Here is an 18,439-nt window from a genome sequence, read left to right on the forward strand (position 1 = left end):
GTTTGCTAAATTCATCTAAACTTGTGTCGGGCAAGACCACTCTGTAAAGAATCTGTCATGTAATGTTCACTGCCTTCAGCAGGGGTTATTCAGTGTGAAATGAATTCTTCCTACCCAAAGAGCAGGCTGCTTTTTTCATCTACGTTATCTTTCTTTTTTTTTTTCAGTCCCTGCCATCTTCAAAAAACTACTGAAATGGAAACATTGATGCACCGCTACCGTATGCAGAAGACAACTTACATTTGATTCCATCAGAACCAAAGCTTGGAATCTTAGCTACAACATACCGCAATTTTTTTGCACACCTCTGCCTTTAACAGATTCAATCCAGTGTGCTGGAGTCGTTAGTTTTTTACTCAAGGATCAGAGCAAGGTGATGCATGACTCTTTTAGCTGTAGAGGAAGCAGGGTTAGGTAAAATCAACTTTCCTAATCATCACAAGCATGAGTAGCATTTTGACAATCAAGTTAACCTTGACGTTCACTTTTGGCTGATCTCAGGACCTTCCGGCAACAAAGAATGACATTCATTTACAATACTGTGCAGAATTAAAAGTGTTTCTCTTCTAACGGCAGGCATGCATCAAAGTTTAATAATACATCACATCTCGGGTGGTATTATTTGCACAATCGATCAATTGAAATAGATACATCTTAAATACTTTGTTCATTAATAAACCACTCCATGCACTGTACTCAAAGTTTTCAAAAGGCATTAAATGCATTCTGAAGGGATTTGCCCTTAGGCTAGACATGATGATAACCCTCAATGAATTTTGAGTTAATTAAAAAATAAGGCCTTTAATCTTCATTTAGCAAGCACATATTCATTAAGAGCCAGTTATCCTCCAGTGAATGAAAATACAGAAAACGTTTTGACTTATTTTAGAACCCTTTATCTCTTGGATTTGGGGTGGTGTTAAGATTCAGTTTTATTTATTCTTACACACGTGACAACTCGATGATTGAGACGATGGAAAACAATGTGTTTGTGATCACACCCTTTTTTAAAGATGTGGCAAATACACTACACCTGTTGAATAGTGCTGCTTCATTTCCATACACTACGGCAGAAATAAATACTGAGCATCAATACCTCACTGTGGGACTCGTTCCATTCATCAGAGCAATATTGTGTACTCTAACATGTGAAATCCACACAGCCTTCAGTATCCAGGAGAAAACACTATTAGTTTTATATATATTTTTTTTTATAGAAAGACAAACCACATTCTAAATTAAAGGTGTAACATTGTTTGGAGGCTGGAACAAGGTCTTTCTGCTTTTTAAAGTGCAAGTGCTCTTAATTTACCTATTGTGTCTTAATAGAGCACTTTGTTTATTTTTGTGCATGGCATAAACAAACCCCCCCCCAGAGTTTTAGAATTGAAATGATTTTATTTACAATGTTTATATACAACAATGGAAAATATTTTGACGAACACTTTATTGGAAAGGAGTGGGGCTGCTTTAATATGGGGAGGCAATGGTGTCCTTTGTGTACAATTAAAATTCCCCCAGATATTCTGAAGCAAAATATACAAGGAGCAAATATGCAGTTTGATTTGAACTTTTTTGTACTTAAATATTTTGTACTTCTTGTATTACATTCATAGAATACAGGTACTATAACCACTTTGAACAGAAAATACAAAACATGACCATAACCTCAATTGTTTTATATATATATATATATATATATATATATATATAATATATATATATATATATATATATATATATATATATATATAAACACCTCAATTGTTTGTTTGTTTATATATGAATGAGAGAAAAACAATGAAACTTTCTTCCAAATGAAGAACAACAACATTGTAACCTTTTGTTGTATTGCATACAGTATCAAATGCAACGAACTTCAAATATTATATCTGGTCCTACAAAAAACATGACACATTTTACAAGGTTATGTCAAAGCTTTAAAAGCAAAGTCTTTTCCGAACGCTAGAAAGGATACTGAATTTCCAACATAATAAAAAAATAAATAAAATAAAAATGTCTGCTGATTTTAAACCAGCAGTTCACATGAAAATTGCAAAGGCATGATTTTCGGTATATTATCCGGTAAGACTGTCCCGCTAATACCAATGCATAATGCCCATTTGCATTTAAGACTTCCTGAATCCCAACCCTCAGTCCCAGTCTCAACACTGATCACACTGTGGGTGCACAGTAAGAAACTCAGCATGTTGAAAAACCACTCGGGCTTACCTTCAGCAATCTCCCAACCCCTACCCTTCAATAATCCTTCAAGGCAAAAAGCCCATCCAATAAACCAATCAATCTTTGACAGTCTTTTCAAAAGTCTTTTGAGATTGAAGCCGTTGTGTATTCTCTGGAAACCACATGACAGCGCATACAGTTCTGATTCCATGCGTCTGTTCTTCCAGCGTGGCACAATGCTGGGTGGCAAGCTCACACAGCTTTCCGATGATATTCTGGTGGTGCCACTTCATAATCGCTGGCACTGAACAGGGTGGAGGCGTTCTTTACTAAATATCTGGGATAAAAATAACAAAAATCATTCGAGAGACCATTACAGTGTGTGCAGAAACATTCCTGTCTTTTAAAACAATGAACACCACCACATGCAGTCCCACCTAGATTACTTGAATTACCTGTATTCCAGCTCAACGGTCCAGTTACTAACTATATCCTCCAAAATGATATGGTTCAACTCTCGGCTCTACGGTGAGCAGCAAGAACTGTAGCGCGTTTAGAAAAACAAGACACAGCAGTGACGACATGCTTGTTATTCCATACCCTTGTGAGGTATAGTTAGTGCTTCTGATTTTCGGTTTTACCCGATAACACACCCAATAAAAAAAAAAGAAAAATAAATGTGTATAGCCATTAAACACTGGAAAACCCCTGGCAGTGGTTACTCAGTTAACATGGACTTCACACCTTTCCCATTAGAAAGGAAAAAAAAAAAAAAAAAAAAAAAACATTCCCAGTACATCTGGGCAATGTCCCTCCTTCCAAACTTGTATCTATCATTGATTCAATCTGAATACCCCCCCCCCCCATCCCAAAATCAGATTTTATCTAGAAAAAAGAAAAAGGCACTGAAAAATGTAATTAATAAAAATCGAAGAGAAGCCCCCAGGTATATAGAAAAGCCCTCATTGAAAGAGCTCAGCTGCATCTGGAAAATTCCAGTTGGGTCACAAACACTTCACCGAAATGTTTTCATACAAGTCAGTACAAAAACGAGTATATAAATTATCTGAAAAAAATGGAGACTTGCATACATTGGAATTATGATAAAGGTAATTCCAATCTAGTGCTTTCACAGCAGTTGCCTGCTCAGACACAGACATTAAACATGAATCTTTGGGCCTACTTGCATCAAGGTTTGTGTAGCAGTCTCCAGTATTTCAAAAGACCAAACCACTACACTTACGCAATACATCAAATATAATAGGCACTATAGAAAACATGTTTCTGCATAGTAATGTGGGTTTATTTCAATCAACACAAAAAAAGTTTACTACAAATTAACCAACTTGAAATTGGTTTTGTGGAGATTAAAATTAAAATTTTATACCATAAATATAATTATATATATATTATATATATATATATATATATATATATATATATATATATATATATATATATATATATATATATATATATATATATATATATAATACAAATGCATACAGCACATTCCAATTAAAAGTATCCATTTCAAAGCATAGTTCCAATCCTAAATTGTTTGATGTAGTCACCTTTTAAAAACTATTCACAAATGTATTTCCTACTAGCCTCTAGTTTAATTAATTCTTTTGAAATCTTCTAGGCAGCCAGATAAAGTAATGTGCTTGAAATTGCTGTGCTTATCTTGGCTTGACAAATCCACCTGTACACTGCTTTTTCCATTTGTACAGCATGCAGGAAATGAGACTGCTAATACTGAAGTGATTTGAAATGGAAGAGAATGACAGGTCAAGAGCAACAGATTGATAAACCATTCAAAAATATAAGACAGTACACCCCCCGCTGTATGAACCTGCTGGGGTCCAAGCCTTTTGCTCATTATGGCAAAAGGACAATCAAAATGAACGATACGGTGGGAGCAAGTTGATGACATGATAGTGAATGAAAGTAGAATTACATGTACTTGTTCATCTCATGTATGAGGTACTCTGCCTTTGCTTTATCCTTTTTGTTAAACACAGTACAAAAAGCAAAATCAATCTGACATGAATAGTTTCAAAGTGCACCAAATATCAATCCAACTCGTAAGAATCCCAAGCAGATTTTTATTCTAAATGAAGCTAACATGAAAAGTGAATCAGATCCTCAAGTTACCTTTTTTGCTGTTTTTCTTTAAATCAATTTTGCTTTGCCACATGGTTGCTGAACAAGCCAAAAAAATGCCTTTTGACAACCTGTATTCACGACAGAGCTATGCCTGCGTTACTCCTTCTTTCAAATGATCAAGACAGTGTCCAGCTTTGTTGCATCATAAAATTTTTTGTTTTGTACAGACCGGAATGTTGACAGTGTTTTTTTTTTTTTAATTTGGGGTCCAGGGGATAGGTTTGTTATAGATAATAAACAAATAAATACATACAGTCTACAATCTCAAACTGTCATTCGTGCACTCTTCACACAAGCTTTGTAAATACAGAACCATCTTTAGGACGGAGACAGAGTAAAGCCTTGTATTATTTATTTACACCATGTGTGAAGTAGGATTAATAAAAAATACTGCATGATACAGAGACAGTGAAAAACAGGAAAGCCGACTTTCGCAGATCTACATAGTTACTGATCATCTGTGACGTGAATCTGCACCCACTGCCAGACTTTTTGATAAACACTTAGAATGAAAACAGACCATTTGCCTGGTAACAGCAGGTCAGCGAGTTTGAAATGTTTCAGCAATCAACCTAAAAACAAATAAATTAAAAACACAGATCCATTGCAACAATCACAACCCAGGACATGCTGTCCAGACTCTTCAGCTCCTTGAAGTGTCATATTCTACACATTGCTGTCTAATTTTAAAATCACAGTGCTTCCTCTGTATTTAACTGGATCGTTCACACATTTGGTGAACTGTTAAGGCACGTTGACAGCAAACAGTTTATCCCACAGCATCTGATCTTTTAGATTGTATGCGCAAAACAGCAGAAGTAACGAGGACGCACTATTTATTTATTTATACATTTTCCATTTGGTCTACCATATCAGAGCTGTATTTTACAAAAAAAAAAAAAAAAAATACAAAATAAAAAAGGTAGTTTCAAAAGGAATACAAAACTCTTACTTTAAGAAATCTTGCAAGTAATTCAGCAGCAGTGCCAGGCTCTTCTCGTCAAGAGGCGTGTAGGCCAACATGGCACCAATTCGAACTGAAAATAACAAATACAAACAACGCTAGAAAGCTTGACACTTGTTATGGGTTCAGGTAGCCAGTGGAATAATTGTAGTTTTGTTACGACAGAATGCAGGCCTTTAATGAGTAAGAAACCTGTTTCGATAAAAGCTCAGCTGAAACATCTATAATTTGTTCTTAATGAACATTACACACATGAGAAGCTGTTTCATACTCAAAAAAAAGTCAGCACACGTAACTTTGGTAAGGTAACAATAATAAATCAACAGCTGCAAATTCTGTTTTAACTGCCAGAAAGTAAAAAGACATTTTAAGGAGAAACAAATGGCTCAAATTAAATCCTCTACTTAAATCAAGAAGTAAACAAACTGTCTGAGGCACTTCCATTCGTCTGTTCCCAAACGACTTTAAAATCAGCACACTTAAAACACAATTACCATTATTCAAGCCCTCTGACAGGAAACCAATCTTCTGTACCTGATGATCTTTAATCTTCAAGGGATGAAAACCTCCAAGTCTGAACTGCTTTCCTTAACATTTACTCAGCAGTATTTAATATTCCCAATTCATTCATTATACCATCACCAGTGATTGGCTCCATGCAACTCACTGACTGCATGTATGGTTTAAATAGCTTACATAGTGTTCTGCGTTTGTTTTTTATCTTTTAAAAAAAAAAAAAAAAATCTGGGAATTTGTTTATTTTACATATATTAAAATAGTTTTTAATTGAAACATCTGTAAAAAAATAAATAAATAGTACCTACAGAAGGTATGAACATGACCTCAGCACAACACAAGCCAGGTTTAACCACCTTCATCATAAAAAGAAAACTGACAAAACTGGGTGGTGCAAGCCAATGGGAGACACGTCATAAATCACACTGGACATTAACATCAATGTGTTCCATTTAAGTTTACCAACTAAAGATTCACCATTTTCTGTCAAATATTTACGATTAGATTGTCGCCGTTAGTCAGTGTTTTAACTGATGGACAGGCAGTACTGTCACACAAAGTCATCGATACATACCTCTGCAATAAACAGTGACTGTCCAGCAAAGCACAGTGCTCTGACAAACTCATTAACACAGTCATTCTGCGCTCTCTCTTATTAAAGCGCATGTAAAAGCTGGATAAAACGGACTGTGTGTCTCTCTTCACTTTGTTTTAGTTTAATGTGTCGTTTATTTTTCAGTATGCTCTTTTATTGTCAGTGTGCACACGTACCTCAATGCAGCGGTATTTGCAGCGCTGTGCATCCTCTGCCTCACCTAACCTTTGATTTTTGTATACTTCGAAACATTCATTTTCTTTTGAATATTCATAAACTGGTTTACGTTCTCCCCATTTTTCATCCACTGAAAAGATTATATTTTTATGCAAATATTTAAATTAAGTTTATGATCAAGCTAGTAGTTACTACATCCAGCAACTGCCACAATAAATCAGACTTTGACTGGCCAATCAACAACACTACTCATATAGTACAGCGCTTGGAATATGGAGCAATTAGTAATTACTCACCAAAAAGTCTTAGAAGATGTGGTGCTCCATAGATCTGTGACATGGGCGCGTCTGGGTGATCTGCCAGTATCTCTGCGTACTGTGGCCTCTCAAATTTGTACAGTAACTGTGTGCCCAGCATTACATTAAAGTATTCCCGGATTCCAGCAACCACTTCATTAACAGCAAACTCCCTATAAAAGGAAACAAAATTCATCTGCACTGGACTTTGGAAAACTAACTGAACTGTCTGTCATATATATATCCAGCTTCCAAGTATCCTTTTCCACATTCTTCATACGCCCTGCCCAGTTGACAGAAATCACATTAAAATGGCAATACTGACCTAAAATGCTGATGTGTAAGCTCAAAGATTTGTGCTCAGAGATCTATTAAGACATTTTTGGTATTTTGGAGGAAGATCACCATTCGAATAAGTTTCAAATGTAAAGATCTATGTTCTCGCACTGTGGCATGAGGAATGCTCTAACAGCAGTGCTTACATTCTTCATGCTGGTGCAATAATGTCATTTTGAGTGTGCGATTAGAAATGAAGGCGCAGAGAAAATTTGATAATTTAAAGCCAGATGTGGTATATAGGGCAGCCCCAAACTCAATAGTTCATGAACCCATTTTGTTGACTCTAAATTAACAGATTCAGTTTTGGAAGAAGGTTGGTTGCTGCAAAGTTGACATGATCATTCCAACCATCTACCAACAGCAGCAACAATGATGTAACTACTTAAAAGCAAATCAGCAGGAAAAAGAAAAAAGAAAAAAATCATAACACACCACCAGCTTGTGCAATTCTCCTGCTGTCGATTTGAGAAATCAGGTACCACCCTGATTCACTTACAGTAAAACTACACAAGACATTTCCCATGAATTTTTGTAGTGCGGTTTTTACAAACATGTTTGTGTTGTACAGTCTAACACATTTATGGAAATACTTACTTGTTATCAGAGTTGCCTCTTGATTTTTTGTAATTTGCATAGTCTTCTAAGACAGTATCGACATTCTTTTTGGCAGGTAGATGAAACAGCTGAAAAACAAAAAGGGTGAAAATAAATATGGAAACTACCCAGTTATGATTACTAGGAATACTAAAGAATACGCTTAGATCATATATGTTTTATTAATTACTGTTAAAATGGAAGCACTGCAAAGCAAATCCAAATGAAAATGCACAAAAACAACATGTAAGCCCAGAGATGGGGAAAAACAGGCTCCCACTGCATAGCATTTACAGCCATTCGAGGTTTTACTACAAGTCAGTAAGACACACCCAGGAGCGTATTCAACTGCAATGAAAGGTGACTGATCTTAATACCACTATCGCTGAATTCACTCAAAAATGACTAAAGAAAACCAACACCTCAAACAGTCCAGTGAGCTTCTTTAGTCCATGTCTTTGCCTAACAAGCCATGAAACACCAAGCTGCATTTGTTTATTTGAACGGCACAGCTATTAAAAGACCACTAAATATACCCCCACTTAGCTTGTTAACGTTGCACTTACTAAAACCTACAATGGCACCTACAGTCTTATTGCCAACCCTGAACTCACACTATGCAATCAGTTACCTGCTTTTGTCTTGTAATCAAGTCCCAGTCATCCACAAGCCACGGCTTCAACTCTTCTGGGATCTTTACTTTCACCTCCACTCTGTTCATAAATGTTTCCTCCTTAAGAATGGATGCAATAAGTACAATTAAGAGCAGGAACCATTAGGTAACTGCCATGTTTTTGCAGCATAATTACATGGCAGTTTACAGTGTATTCTACCATATCTACTTTAGCTGAAAGCAACTGGGAGTTTTGATACAAGTACAGTACACTCATAAGAACATTAGTAATTGCTGTAGTTTCTATTTACAGCTGCACTGAACTCTGTCATTATTTATATATAACAGTGATTTATCAGAATATTTCCCTTCACAGTAACCTCAGGACTGTGGGCCAATCAGATTCTATTTCGCCACTCAGCCAACCAGCAAGATGGCTGAAGGCCTTGCCCATTCTTAACAGTGTGGTTATCGAGCAAGTCTGCCTCTGGCAGATAAAAGAAACACATACACTTTCCACTGTGGGATCAACGCGTGCCCGTTTCTTCCTGGGGGGCTGCGGCATTTCAGACGTGCTGGTCCCCTCACCTGGCCCAGGAGCTTATGAACAGAAAGTAAGACTAGTTAAAATCATACTTCGATTTTACCCAATCACAGTACCACCACCCCTTCACCAGTACCTTTTCCAATACTTCAACAAATGCTCCCTTCATAGCCACTGCCGTGTTTTTATCTGTGCCATGAAATCAAGTCTAAATCTCAATCTCATCGCGCTTCTCATACTGTAAGAGTCCTGGTTCAAACTGCCCTGTTCCTGATGGAAACCAATGGGACAGATTTCAAAATGGATCTCATTTCAATTCCGGCACTACATGGAAACAAAGCACAATTCATACCGCCATCATTTAGCAGGAAGCTTGGCCTGTATTGTACTGCTGTGTTCTTTCAATGGGATCTGTGGAACTGACGGGTTTGTGCTGGTACCACGCAGTCACGTAGCTAGCAGTCCATACGATCGATGCTCATTAAACTCTTCAGTAACAATTGTTTCAGGGCTTTTGTTTCGCTCCAGTGCTTACATAATAATAGTTGTTGCTCTTTGTCTTTTTGTATCTGTTCAAGCAGAACATGAATAATTTCCAAAGGGATTCCAGAGTTGCTTGAATAACTATACTCTGCTTTACAAGAGCCTCTTTCATGAAAATGTATCACTGAGCGCACGTGTTATTTTTTTAAAAGCACTGAGCCCTCAGAAACGCCCATGGTTAAATGTAATGAAACTGGAAAACAAATTGTTTCGGGGAGATTAAATAAATCTTCAAATTATGTAGAAAAACAAACAACTTACTTTTCTGCTTGTTCTTTTTTGTTTTCCTATAAAGAAAGATAACAGGAGAAAAAAAGTTACCGACTCTTGCAAGGGAACAAATCTCTTTTTACAGTAGAATGCTTTTCAGATATTCACATCCTAGTGTGTTTTCAGGGTTAAGGAAAACTAAAACATGAAAAGCTGCTTTCTACCTCTAGGTGTCGTGGTAGAATAAATACATACATTTAATTGGTCCAGAGAGAAATACACAAAGCAATCCATTAAGACAGCCGTCAACACCAAGAAGAATACCGAAAAGAGCAAAAACTGCACTGTAACAGCAGCCCAACGCAGTCTAATATGAAAGTTTATTTTCCTTTGCTCTGTATTTCATGGAAATAGCTATCTGTTTGTCAAAGTAGCTTTAGAATGTCAAATGGTTCCATTTCTAGAAATATGTAATCCAACACAGAGCTGCCTATGAAGAATGTGTTGAGCAAACATTTACGGCTGTTCATATATATATATATATATATATATATATATATATATATATATATATATATATACACACACACACACATATATACACATATATATATACACACACACACATATTTTATATAATGTAAACAAACCAACAAACTACAAACAGCACCAGTTTAGATTAAATATTTGATTTAGATTTCACTTTTAGCTCTGTATTTATTATCCCAAATACATAATTAGATATTGTGTAGATAGAAATTACAAATTAAATTAAACAAATCAGAAGCTCACTTAATTAACTGCCAGTTTCAAGCGTGCTTATCTTGGAAAACAAACTCCAAGCATCCACCTGTTTAAATGCAACTCATTTTTAATCCATTTTTGTTTCATCTCTGAACTATGTGACCTATTACTGCTGCAAATTGCATCACTCCCATGCCTATTTAACAGAGAAAGGAGAAGCATTTTAAGTTTCCATGAAACTACCAATTTACCATTCCTGCACATTTATTTAAACAAAAATGCTTCGGAAAACAGGACATGCTTAATTTAAATAGGGAGGCTATTTTTTTACATATTTTTTTGTAAATTGTAAATGTCGTTTAAAGAGAACAAGAACTAACTGTTTTATTTCTAGTTTGTAAAGAGTCAAAGGCACCTATTAAATCACAATAATTACCAGCTGCCAAACCCAAAGGATTAAATAAAAGCAAAGGACTTCAAAGTAATTGCTGCTAGCAATATATCACTTACATTTTCTTCTAGAATTCAGTACATCAACTTTAATGTACTGGCTGAAAAGAGAATGCATGAGATCCCCTTTCTAGATATACTGCTCCAAACATTGAAGGCATATTCTTATGATACTATATAAAATGTTACAAATCCTGGATCATCTCTGAATCTATATACACCTTATTTCTTTGGAGCAGTAAGCTTTCAGGTTCTTAACAGAATCCCTTCAGAGAACAAAGCTGGCAATGTTCTTTTTGTTACTTACAACTCAACATTTTTCTGCTGCACAGCAGCAATTTTCTTGCCAGGTGCTGCACCCCTCATCTTTCCCTCTGCATATTGATCCCTTTGGGACAAAATCAGAAAAAAACTACTTGAATATTGAAGCAGATTACAGGAACATAAATAAATAAATAAAAATACTACTAATGCTATCTCACAATGGCCCGGTCTTGAATATGTCCCAATATAAATTTAGGACCCCCCCCCCCCCAATACAAGACTGTTTGGTAGGGTTACCTTGTACTGATGAGTTAATGGACAACTGGTACAAATCACAGAATACTGCTATGCTATGACAGGAGGCTATACTGCTTGGATTTCTTGTGAAAAAAAAAATCCATGCAAGTTTAATATTGAATGGTTTGAAGAATACTGCAAGGCTACACTATGTGCTTGCTTTTCCTACTGCAACTAACACCGGAATGAGAACTATCCCCATTGCAGAATAAAAAGTAGATGCACAATATTACATTTTTACTCCTCGCTGGCTTTTAACTCAATCCTACTGAAAGAAGGTTTTCCACAAATGAATGAGAATTCGGCAGTCTACCTTAAACTTTACTGTCATCACTTACTGATTAGCCTTTTGAAGCTCCTTTTGTTTCTGCAGGTTGGTATCCACATATTTGAGCACTCTGCTCTCAGGAACCCATTCATCCCAGCTAAGAAGAAACACAAGACATCATCAAACATTCTCACAGAAATGCGTCCTTAACAGTGACAGCTTAATGAAAACAAAAACGCGTGCTGAAAGGTGCAATACAATAATGCAAATGCACTTTAAGGATTCTTGGAAAATGACTGCTTAAATATAAACATTGCACTTTAAAAAAAAAAAAAAGTTTGTTTCCAATCACAGTATAGGATATAACAGGACCAAAGACAAAAGGCAAGCAGGTGTCATCCAGCATCGTATTTGGTTTGCCTCTTACGCATTTTAATAATTATGAACTATGAGAAATAAACAGGAATACAAATCAAACTAGACAGAGAGAGAGACAGAGAGACAGACAAAACACTTGGATTGCTAGGATTCCCCCTCACTGCTCCACACCCAAACAGTTGTTATTCAGTTCAGAAACTCACTTCTTATTCCATCCGCTGTAATGTATGAAGTACTTCACTTGCTTTTCCTTTATATTAACCTTTACACACTGAAATAAAACAAAAGTACTTTAGTCATGCAAAAAAAAAAAGATACATGAATTCAATTCTTTTAAAAGGGAAGTTTGAAATGCACTTTCATTCAATACTCATTCTTCATTAGTCCCACACCTCGATATTGGCAGTTCATTTCAAGATGAACTTTTCAAAATGCATTAGATCTTGTTAGGGCTGGTAAAGTAGTGGAGAGGTGTGTAAAAGCTAGTGCAACTAGTATCTGGTATCCAACAATGGAATGCTAAACTACCACTACGGTCAAAAACTGAATATACTTAAAGCACAGCGGGGTGTTTTTGTAAATGCTAATCTGAGTTTAATTTGCAAGGGTACATACAGTATCTGCAGGCATAAAATAATGACCTCTCATGAGCTTTTTGCCTTGAGAAACGTGTTTCTCCGAGAAGAAATGAACAGTTAGTTACAAAATCAAAATGCTGCTTTATTTCCCATTCAGCGTGGCTATTCAGATACACATGCCTTGCACACTTATTTTCTCTGCTGCTTTGATCGGGGTTACACTGTCCTGTTTATGTCATCACCCAATGGGAGTTAAAGCAATGCTCTTCACAGAACATCAACCAATGAAATATATTTACACTGCCATCCATGCCACAGCTACACTGTTATTAGGAACTGAAAAAAATAAACATTTCAAACAGAATTAGCAGATGCCTTCCATTAAGACGTATGGAGTCCCAGCAGAAATGCTTTATTTTACTGTGTTTTACGTGAGCCCTCTCTAAGATGAATGACAGCCACATTGAGCACATTCAAACAGTCCGCTACTCCATTACAACCACCAGATAGATACAGTACTGTTATTCTAATGCTTTACTTACTGTAAAAACCTTTGTATAAGTCTATTTTCTAGGTATTTTTAGAGGGTCATAAAAAGGGGGGAGCGACTTATACACCAGTGTGACCTATAGACTTTCCTGAAAGGGGGCGATCACAACTTATACACCAGTTTTTACATCATATATAGATCATTACACTTATGAAATGGTTTGCATTCATAATAGCTTGAATTAAAAAAAAATATTTCAAAAACATGCAAATGAAACAAATCTAATTCACAGGGGAAAAGCCATTCAAATGTTTTTTTTTTACTGAGAAATAATCTGCTGAATCCCAGGAAGTGTCTGTCTGTCAAATAAAGAATAAGCCTGTGTAGATAATGAGAACACTGAGGTCTGCAGGCCACAATGGAGGTGGTGCCATCTGGATCTGCAGTTACATTCCCAGCCTTCTGCTCAGCGAGAGGCTTCAGGGACCCTTTATCTACTTTAGTAGGCTTGTGCTAGCCCAAAGGGAAAAAGCATTGAAAGTAATTGCACTCGCTATATAAAAAAAAAGGTATTTGTTTTGTTCTACTGGAAGAGAGGATACAAACTGAACGAAATAAAAAGCAGCAATAACAGAATGAAACATTTTGCAAGGAAAGGTAAGAAATTAAAACTTGCAACAAATCTCCTTTACAAAATAACTTATGCACGTGCAAGTAAGTTTTATTTGTGCTGTGTCATTCTGCAAAAAAAAAAAAAAAAAAAGGGGTGGGGGGGGTTGGGATTTCTTAACAAAAACTGCACTGCAATGCTTTAAACCAGTTAATGGATTTTCATCATCTACCTTTTATTAAAATGGCATTATAGGCTACTCTAAATGAAATACACTGCAACGATTATATAAAAAAAAAAAAAAAAAACATACCTTAGCTTCATAGAGCAATGGCCCATGAAAACAGAGAACACGTTCACCTGTAAAGAGAAAAAAAAAAAAAGAAATGTGGATTTAGAAACCAGACTATTGGAGAGGCACATTTAACAGGTCAGTATTTAAACTGCACACCCTGCACACACACCCAGCATGAGTCACCAAACTGTAGATCATCTTACCTTGTGGGTTACAAAATCAATTTTCTAAATTCTCTGTACTGTTTCTTTTCTGTTTTTGTTTGTGTTTTTTCAAATCACTTATTTTGCAATGATTGTCTCTACAGGAAGGCAGCTGTATTCAGCACCACAGCCGTTTGGATCATTAAATCAACAAGAGATATCCCTTAATGTACAATAAACGTAGGTTCTCTAACCAATACATACAATAGGCCTACACTCAGGTTTCACGATTCACTTAATATCTCCATACAAGTACATTCTATAAAACCCAAACAAACATTGTTTGGTGCAGCAGATACAAATTGTTAGTTGCTCCTAAAACAGCTCAGCACTTGAGAGGGGGAATAAATAAAGAGCAATGAATGGGCAACAACTAGAATAGAAACTGCAGAAACTGTCAGAATGCAGGAGTTGTGGTGCAAGCTTCACAGAGAAGCTGGATTCAATAATGACCAACTGGTAAGAATAAAAGCAACACACAGCTTAAAGCAGATACCCCAAATCACCCAATGCTTTCACCTATTCTTCAATATTGCATTTGGATGCAAGCCATACAACCAGGGCTTGAAACTCACGCTAGCCTGGCACCCAGTCCTGGGTTTCTGAAATACTGATTCATTATATTATTGAAATGATCCTGAGCCAGGAGATTGATATTAATTACAATGTTCCTATCTTAACCCCTAATAAACAGCTCCTCTAAGTAAACCTAGACACTCACAAACGTGACTTACACATGTTGTGACGAGGAGCAATATGAGTTCACTTACCAGGGGCCTGATGGGACCCGGTCATTTCAATACAAGGGGAGTCCTGAACCCCCACCAGGGCTAGAGCCCTGTACTTCAGCAGCTTTTCTCATTTAGACAGGGTTGTAAAAAAAATGCCCGTTTTATTGTCAAACTTATTGAAATTGACTTCAAATTCTCCCGCAATCAGGGGTTCAGAGAGCATTCATGAGATTGTTTTAATGGGTCATTCCATGTTATTTCTCTCACATCTCCACCACCACCTCAAACATAGTGTAATAAAAAAAAAAGCACCTGGATAGTCTTGTGATTTCCTTTTTATTTTAAATAATACATTGCATGTCGGGAATTTTAAAAGGAGAGGAAGGGGAAAAACAAGGAATGACCCACAATTCTGTATAGTAGTGACTGGTAAACTTTATGAACTTACCAATGTATTCAAAGTACTGTAATATTTAAAGCAGGGAGCTGTGCTTCTTCTTAAGGTTGCCAGTTGCTTGACGTTAACTTTAGTGCCACAGAACACTCGCCAATAGGGCTTGTAGGGGAACTGGAAAGGGTTTTTTTGTTTTTTTATGTGAAGATTAAACTTTGGGGTTCAGATACCTAGTTTTATTTTACTATACTAGATTTCAAGGCACAAACAGCATGAGTGGCCCCCAGTTTTATGTTACAAACACCTTAAAGACTACATCAATGTATACAAATAGGACCATCATAATCCTGGGACCGGTAACCAGAAATAACTGCAAACAAATGCTTTAGTGGGGCAAATCATTACAAAATGCTTAACTGCTAACTTCATGTTTTAAGGCATTATCTGGAGCAGTGAATTGACACTGAAATGTCGTCTCTTCAGTAGCAGGTCAATTACATTACATAGTTCAATAGATATTAATAATATAATTAAGTGTGCTTTGCAAGAACAGGGACACTTTTGGTCAAGCTTCTCAAAAGCATAGCTGTAGTATACACACATCCACTATATGAGAACAAAATGTTTAATTCCCAAATGAAACCATGCAACACGGGCCCCTGTATATCTTATTGTATATAAAAGCGATGTTAGTAATATTTTTAATTTAAAAGAGATAGATATATTTATAGATATATTGAGAATATTGATAGTTGTAAAAAGCAAACTGATGTTTGCTAAATTATATTAAGAATAAAAAATAATAATTACCTGGGCCAGACAGGGATGAAATATCTGAGCAACGTAATCAAAGCAAACCTATGTTAAAGAAAGTATATATCAAAAGCTGATTTGTTTAAAAGATATATAAATATATTTTATACTACACTTAACATAATGTGTTGAGGTTTAAAAGGGATAGACTTGGTTGTTTTAAAAAAAAAAAAAAAAAAAAAAAAAATCAAAAAACTGGCCTAGTAGTAGCAGCAGGAAAGGTACCAAGACGCGATTCAAAACGATTAAAAAAAAATCAATTTGATTTACAAGAAAAACACTAAGCTATGTTCCAAAATATCAAACATCGTTTCTACCGCTTTGTAATCTTAAAAGATTATATGATGTGTTAACACACCTTTAGTAATCGACAGGACCTTTAATTTACACAATTCAGCTCGGAGACAAGAGCTTACCACCACTGCCTTGCAGACTGCAGCTTCGTTACTCACAATAAAACAAGGTGCACATGTTTGCGTCAGACCGTTTGAGATGCACTGCGGCGAATTTTTGTTTTTGTTCTTTTAAACCTCAAATCCCAAATAAAAATCAAGTCTTTTGTGTCGGGTCCTTTTCGATCTGACTGCAAGCAGATTAAAAGCGCCTCCCCAAAACTGCGCGCCATAAACCCAAAACGAGCCTGCCTCTGTGATCAGCGCTCATTCCGCAGCTCATGGGGGGGGAAACGCAAGTGCCCGAATTCCGACACCTTATTACACCTTAAACGGTTCCTTACCTTCTTGAAATTTAGGCTTAGGGTCCTGTTTTGGCGCCATTCACAGATTAAACTATTAAAATATCTGAAAAATCAATTTTAAGCATCGCCAGCTCGCAATTCAGCCAGACACAATGAAGGCGCCGCTCTGCGTCACTCGAGCGACGCACAAGCTTTGCGCACGGCGTCACGTGGATCCCCTTGGCTCGGAGTCTCTCTCTCTCTCTCTCTCTCTCTCTCTCTCTCTCTCTCTCTCTCTCTCTCTCTCTCTCTCTCTCTCTCTCTCTCTCTCGTCTGCGCGCTGTGTTCTGCACTGGCAAGGGTTTGCAGAGAGTGACGTGGGGAAAACGTGTGGTGCATTGACAGTGGTTCACGTGGGCTTGTCACTGTTATATTATTTCATTATTTAGCCGATTCTATAAGAAAAACCACACTTGCCTGCTAGTGCTGCATTACCTCGACTGCACTGCAGGGAGCTGTGTCTTCATGCCTACACGAATTTCACACGACTGCTACAGTTGGAGCCAAGCAGAGTATCCAACAACCTTAGGCTTGCCAATGCCAACTGTGCGATTTTCTACCGGACATCCGGTTTTAAGAGAAATTGTAGTGTCCGGTCAGAACCACTGACTGGACAGTAAAAGTCCGATTATTGTTAATCGTTATTTTATTTATTTGTTTTTACTATCGGTGTATTAAAGTTAGAGAATTGCACTGAAATGTATTCTGCGTTATTTTGCCATTGACGGTTTAGTCATATAGATCATATTTAAGTATTTCACAATCCAGGTGAAATTATCTGGGATGTGAAACATACCTTATAAGTATAGCATGCAAACTCACAACAAAGACCTTTCTTTAACAGGTTTTTTTTTTTTTTTTTTTTTTTTTTTGCATTAATATATACAGCGTATATGTTTGCTTTGCTGTAACACGCACTCTGAACTCGGGGTGAACACACATCAACATCGTTAAGGTTTCTTCATTCTGACCATTCATTGCTTCTCGAGGGATAGAACTAAGACTCCCATCTGAATAGCGGTTTGATCCATTGGTTTCAATGTTTAATAACACGCACCTGAGCTTGTTACCTACACACTGACTAATCAAGCACTGCTGTGTTGTAGGAGTCTTATTTCCAGCCCTGTGACGGATGTGTCTCCTCGATTGCGGTGCTCGTTGACTATTGGGAAGCGCGACTAGCCAGTCTTCAACCCAAATGTACAATTAACATTGATTTGCTTTCAGACTGAGCACAGCCATGCCTCGTCAAAGAATAGCATGTGGCCCGTTTAAAGCTCCTGAGAACATGGTCATGTAACTCACTCCGCTTGTCCAGATGATCAGAGATCAGTTATGTGAATCTGCCAGTGCTCTGTCATCCGTGTTTAACGCACATGCGTTTAGTTCAGTTGCAGGGTCAGTGGCTAGAACGTTGACGGGCATCAATGTTCTACTGAACGTC

The 18,439-nt window shown here is 36.8% G+C and overlaps 1 protein-coding gene across 3 annotated transcripts; it reads right to left on the reverse strand.

The window, feature by feature from the left end:
• Positions 1–1,750: 1,750 nt before the first annotated feature.
• Positions 1,751–17,146, reverse strand: LOC121295006 (mortality factor 4-like protein 1). Of its 3 annotated transcripts, none has more exons than XM_041219271.1 (12): positions 16,996–17,146; positions 14,137–14,183; positions 12,349–12,416; positions 11,838–11,921; positions 11,246–11,350; positions 9,796–9,821; positions 8,959–9,047; positions 8,466–8,567; positions 7,835–7,923; positions 6,902–7,074; positions 5,306–5,390; positions 1,751–2,521 (listed from the first exon to the last, which is right to left on the reverse strand). In XM_041219271.1, exons 1-12 carry the CDS (start codon positions 17,033–17,035, stop codon positions 2,437–2,439), a joined length of 993 nt encoding a protein of 330 aa, XP_041075205.1. In that variant the 5' UTR covers positions 17,036–17,146; the 3' UTR covers positions 1,751–2,436. The 3 variants fall into 3 exon arrangements, with proteins under 3 accessions (XP_041075205.1, XP_041075206.1, XP_041075204.1); XM_041219272.1 differs by having other exon boundaries at positions 11,246–11,326; positions 11,838–11,924; XM_041219270.1 differs by having other exon boundaries at positions 11,838–11,924.
• Between the last annotated feature and the right edge of the window lie 1,293 nt (positions 17,147–18,439).

Source organism: Polyodon spathula, chromosome 19 (assembly GCF_017654505.1).
Source record: "Polyodon spathula isolate WHYD16114869_AA chromosome 19, ASM1765450v1, whole genome shotgun sequence".
NCBI lineage: Eukaryota > Metazoa > Chordata > Actinopteri > Acipenseriformes > Polyodontidae > Polyodon > Polyodon spathula.

Excerpts from the sequence above, each read along its gene's own strand:
- LOC121295006 (XM_041219270.1), bottom strand. The coding sequence starts at position 17,035 with ATGGCGCCAAAACAGGACCCTAAGCCTAAATTTCAAGAAG. Across the intron at positions 12,417-14,136 it reads CATTGCTCTATGAAGCTAAG|TGTGTAAAGGTTAATATAAA; the intron begins GTATGTTTTTTT and ends GTTTTATTTCAG. Across the intron at positions 9,822-11,245 it reads CAGCAGAAAAATGTTGAGTT|GAAAACAAAAAAGAACAAGC; the intron begins GTAAGTAACAAA and ends CTTTCTTTATAG.